The sequence below is a fragment of the Colletes latitarsis genome, chromosome 13 (genome assembly GCF_051014445.1).
Source record: "Colletes latitarsis isolate SP2378_abdomen chromosome 13, iyColLati1, whole genome shotgun sequence".
NCBI lineage: Eukaryota > Metazoa > Arthropoda > Insecta > Hymenoptera > Colletidae > Colletes > Colletes latitarsis.
The window spans coordinates 2,941,108-2,946,482 of record NC_135146.1 but is presented as its reverse complement, the minus strand read 5'-3'; the positions used below and the strand labels follow the sequence as shown (position 1 = coordinate 2,946,482).

Sequence of the window (5,375 nt, the reverse complement as noted above, 5' to 3'; positions counted from 1 at the left end):
ATAAATTAAAATGAGAGTCCACTCTTTGCCAGTATCCTGCACGCTGTGGTATTTTTCAATATGAAGAGTTCTTATTTTTATAACAAACAAAAAAGTAGAATTAATAGTTGCGGAAATTAATTAATAATGATTTTCCTCGATATATTTTGAGTTAACCGTATCAATTTGTTATGACGAACTAAATATTATATGTTTGATTTGGCTTAATTTTGCATAAAAAAATGATTGTATCGATCCATAAAAATTAATAATGTGCACGATACCGCTCAATGGAAACCACGGGAAGGTGGTGGTCTCTTCCATCAGGAGGGAAATGTAAAAAACTGTTATTTAATTATGCAATGTGCAATATTGAAATGTTTAAACTAATGTAATGAAAAAAGAGCTCGTAGATACATTAATTTTTGATTAATGTACATACGAGCTATAGTCACGAGATCCCCACCATCAAACCGTTTAAAAACAAAGGAATAGTGATCCCGTTTGCCAGTGTGATACAAAGTATGGGTTGGATTTTAAATTTGAAAAGGACATAGTCGAATATTTTTAAAGGTACAAAACATAGCGTTTCATTTTAGAACAGTAACATGAGTTAGCAGGTACTATCATAAAACTGTTTTAGCCAGTTATATCCCTTTTTACCTGAAGTATAAGGTAAAAAGTACGAGGTACAAGTAAATCGAAATCCGAAAATCATTCACATTATATCAATGTAAATGAAGCGGCCTTTCCATCAGAGTTAAATACAAAATTTTGTAATTTCTGTGAGAACAGAATTTTCATTAGATGTACGTGGTGTTTAAAATTTTTATGTTTTGACTGTTTTTACGAAAAATACCATCCAGATTCATGTACTTCATATATTGAAAATAACACATGTTAAATGTAATTGGTAAATTCAACTTTAAAAAAAAATATTCGAAGATCAGACAAAAATATAATGTCACATTTAGTGTACGATTAAAATATAATTAAAAAAAAAAGATTTCTTTTAGCAGGGTCCGAACCTGCACAGCAAAAGAAGCTCGAACTTACAGCCAAACACCCCATCATTCACACCATACTACTTATTGGTGAATTTGGTTCTATTTTTGAAGATACGTAGCTGTAATAACTTTAATAATATCTTGCAGTAAAACTTAACCCAAAATCGGGTACCATTCCAACTTTCCCTTGTTAGAACCGAGTTTTCAATTTGTTTTAGCGAAAATCCCAGCCGGTTAAGCTGCTTACTGCTGTTTTTAATTACCAAACATTTATTTCTCAATTAAACCTTTGCGAGTAAGACCATTTTGCACATTATTCTAAAACATTTGTGGTATTCGTTTTCAATACGATTTAAGTAAGCATCTAATGTATAAGATTTCTTTTAAGTTTTTCTTTTCTAGAAAAGATAAAAAAAAAGTTTATTTAATTTTTTTTACATAAAATTGAATTCTTCCCAAGATTTATATGAAATATTTATAAGATATTTTATAAATTACGCCTATGTATCGGAACAACTATGAAACAAGAGATATAATCATTATTATCCATGGGCTGATTATAATCAAAGACTAATTGGACTTTGAAATGAGAACATAAAACTTAAATGTAAAGTTCCATTTAAATTCATTCAGCCATTTATACTCAATCGTATTAATAATATACATATGTACGCTCATATATAGAAATAATAAAAAAAAATTTCTTTTTTTTTAATAATTAAAATATGATCAGAGGGTCTTAAAACGTGTATTTCCGTAAAATAAATTTTACAAAATTTTTTTTCCATCTTGGGTACTTTGCTTATGTGCGCCTACACAGGTCGGAAAGTAAAACGCTTGGGCAGTCGAAAATCACGGCTCGAGATTCCAAATCGTATGCCGTAGACGGGAGGTCGGATTTCAGTTGTTAAGAGCGAGAAGGCAAATGTGATCCTTTCTCTCTCTCCTCTCACGAGGCGGTCCGAAATTACTTCGGGCAGCTTCGGAATAATCGAGAAAGAGGGCATGCGTTAGTTTGCCTTTGTCGATTTTCCGGAACTACACGAGCTCACGTACGCGTGATCTGGCATAGTGTGAGAAAGCAGCTTCGGTGCTTTCCTGGCATCCCTGTCAGGGAATTGTAGTTTTATACATAGATGTGAACTCATTCAAGCGGTTAAATAGTCGTTAGTAAGGATGTACACATTTAGGTGTCCATTTCAAAATTAAAATTAGAATTCGTTGTACATTCGATTCTAACGTAACCTTTAGGATTACTGTTTTTATGTTTATTTCGTTCAAAGGACGTTACCAGTTCAAGTTAAGCCACGAAATAATCACCATCGTAATGGTTAAATATATTTTTATTCTCGAATTCAAACATAATCCGCGTTAAAATAAATATTTATTTGTTATAAACTCGAAAAATCCTTTAATACAAACTGAAAAAAAATATAGAATTAAAATAAGGATACAAAAAGGAATATTTGTCCAAGAATTGTGTTAACATCCACATGGAGGTAAATATTTCAAAAATTTGTGTTCATTTGACTACCAGCAATTCTTTTCATGCATTCTATGATTTAGATGGAAACACTCGCCAAGAAGTATCAGCAAAGTTACTACGAGTATGTCCCAGATTGGTTAGAATATAACAGTGACGAATATGATTACATAAAACAAAATATTGGCTTTGCTTTATTCGGCCTTCCAGAAACTAACAAAGATGAGGTTAAGATTAACCAAAATGAGACATACAATGGAACAATGTATGACAAGGAGTCGTGTAAAAGAATCACAGCTATATATAATAAGATAATCAAATATGGCACGGAAACCAATCTAACTCAAAGTCCTATCTCCATCGGGATAATATACAACACGATATTTAAATATACAGGATTAAGTAAATCAGAAGGAGAAAAGTGTACTGAAATGTACACGATACCAGTGTTTAAAATAAAAAGAATGAATAGTGTATGGTACATCGATAACAATGCCAGAATATACAAAAACTGGAACGATTATTTAACGAATAACACATTGCCTAAGTGTGTTATGGTTGTACCGAAAGATGGAATTTATCAGTGTGATCCAAACTGCGAGGTAACGGAACAGTTTTCAGTCGTGTGGACAGAAACATTGAACTCACCAGCTTGTTCAAGAAAGAATATTGTTTTCAATGCTTTTGATACTGTTTCTTCTGCATTGAGCCTTGGAACAAGTATTGGACTGGGTGTCACTTCTCTTTTCACTCCGGTTGGGCCTGTGTTGGTTGGGACAGGTATGGTTCTGTCTTTCCTGCATTGAAAATAATTTAAATCTCTGGTTCTTAATCACTTTTCTTTTACGGATCACTTTTTCGGTTGTTTTTTAAAGTTCTAAATATTCTAGTAAATATTTGTTGCTCTCAATGATCAGGCGATACATTGATTATTTTTTTAAGTTAATTTAAGCTTATATAATCTGAAATTTAGTTTTTTCGTAACAGTTTCGAAGGTAGAAGTTCAGAATTTTTAATATCTTTACAAGCCCCAGTTTTAATCAACAGGAATAATCACTGCTGGTGTGAGCGGAGCCTGGACTATCGCTAGAAGTTCACAAAAGTTAGTAGATCGGGGTTTGCATAAAGAATCTGTTCATCCCATGGACAAGAACACAATTTCTGCATGGCTCGGAATAACCGGCACAGCTCTAACATTAGGAGCAAGTGGTGGAACGATGCTTCTCTCAAAAGTCATCGAAAAAGGCAATCGCATAAACACTGCGACCAAAGCAGTATATAATTCCATGATACTAGGCAATCTAGCAGTAAATGGAATTGGTGTAATCTATCAAGGCTGTCGTGTATTCGACAAATACCAAGAGAAAAGAAAAGTCGATTTGTTTGACATAATTATCTTCAGCTCCCACGTTTTGTTCTTCAGCAACTCTGTTTTGACTGCTAAACTAGCTAATGACCTTGTTAGATTGTCTAACGGAACCATTCTAGAGAGATCTAAAAATACTTTACGTTACACACGGTTCTTTAAAGAATTTAATAGGTTAAAAGGAGTAAATGGGGACAGAAAATTAGATCTAGTATATCCAGTAAAACATGTCACTAGCAACGAAGATTTTTTCAGTGTATTCAAGAGGTTTGAGTTACCCTTTAAAAATAATAAAGTCCTTGTAAATGGTATGGAATTGATTGATCCAATTGCGGTTGCTAGACATTTACCGGTGATCGGTAAGTTTGGACTGAATTTCGTAAATTGTGATTTGTCGTTAGAGCTCAAAAACAGAATAGTGTCGTTGAAAAGTGTCTTAGTGGATCTGTTAAAGAATTTCTATTTGAAACGATTTATTGCAAAGAAAGATTTGAATAATGTGAATTGTTTCAACGATACATTGGAAGAAATATCCCATATGGAGAATGGAACGGACATTTTGAAAATGATTTTCAAAGTAGGTGTGGCTGTGTTACAATATCGTAATAACCCAGAGATATTTTTGTATGATGTTGTTCATTTTGTTTGGGAATATTCTAAAGCAAATCTGTACGACTATTTCATAAACGCATGTTCTTATTTCAAGGACAGTAGCAATTTGTATAACGCGTTGACTAAAATTGTCACGTATATATTTAACGCCATTGATGATATAAATCAAGAGCTTTACTACGCTTTTAAAGAATACACATTAAATAAAGAACATTGAGTAATTGCGCATTATAGAATAATTGTAAGCCTTTTGTACACATTAAAATGACTGGATTAGTATATATAAATAAAATATCTTCTAATTATGAACAAATCTTTTATATGTGTTTTATGAAAACAGGTTATATACAGAGTATTCCGCATTTTTCCGTACACACTTTAGCAGTGTGTTTTATAAGTAAAACTAAGACTAATATGTTATACAGGGTGTTCGTCCACACCTGGGAAAAATTTTAATGGGGGACTCTACAGGCCAAAATAAGACGAAAATCAAGAATATAAATTTCTTGACTAAGGCTTTGTTAAAAAGTTATTAACAATTAAATTCAAAAATTTCAAATCGTTCTGGAAAAATTATTTTCAGTTGTGGGGGTCAATTACAATCATTTTTGGTGAATAGTCATACCTCCGAAATCCTGCGCATTTTTAAGAAAAAAATTCAGTACGTGTGAAACTTTAAACGTTAATAACATTTTAACGAAGCCTCAATCAAGAAATTGGTATTCTTGATTTTCGTCTTATTTTCGTCTCTAGAATTTAGAGATGGCGTGCAAAATCACTAACTGTGATTTATCACAGTGATCACAAAATCACGATCACGCTCGTGATTAACTCCATTCACGACCGTGATTCGAATGATGGCGCTTAGTAGCAGTTCACGTTAACTGTGATTGTAATGTTCCGCTAACTCCCCTTAGTGGGCATTCAA

The 5,375-nt window shown here is 32.7% G+C and overlaps 1 protein-coding gene across 1 annotated transcript; it reads left to right on the top strand.

Annotated features, from left to right (window-relative positions):
* The first annotated feature begins 2,129 nt into the window (after positions 1–2,129).
* On the top strand, positions 2,130–4,825 carry LOC143349304 (uncharacterized). Its single transcript, XM_076780445.1, has 3 exons — positions 2,130–2,485; positions 2,553–3,249; positions 3,517–4,825. Exons 1-3 carry the CDS (start codon positions 2,480–2,482, stop codon positions 4,662–4,664), a joined length of 1,851 nt encoding a protein of 616 aa, XP_076636560.1. The 5' UTR covers positions 2,130–2,479; the 3' UTR covers positions 4,665–4,825.
* Positions 4,826–5,375: the final 550 nt, after the last annotated feature.

Excerpts from the sequence above, each read along its gene's own strand:
- LOC143349304 (XM_076780445.1), top strand. Across the intron at positions 3,250-3,516 it reads GCCTGTGTTGGTTGGGACAG|GAATAATCACTGCTGGTGTG; the intron begins GTATGGTTCTGT and ends TTTAATCAACAG.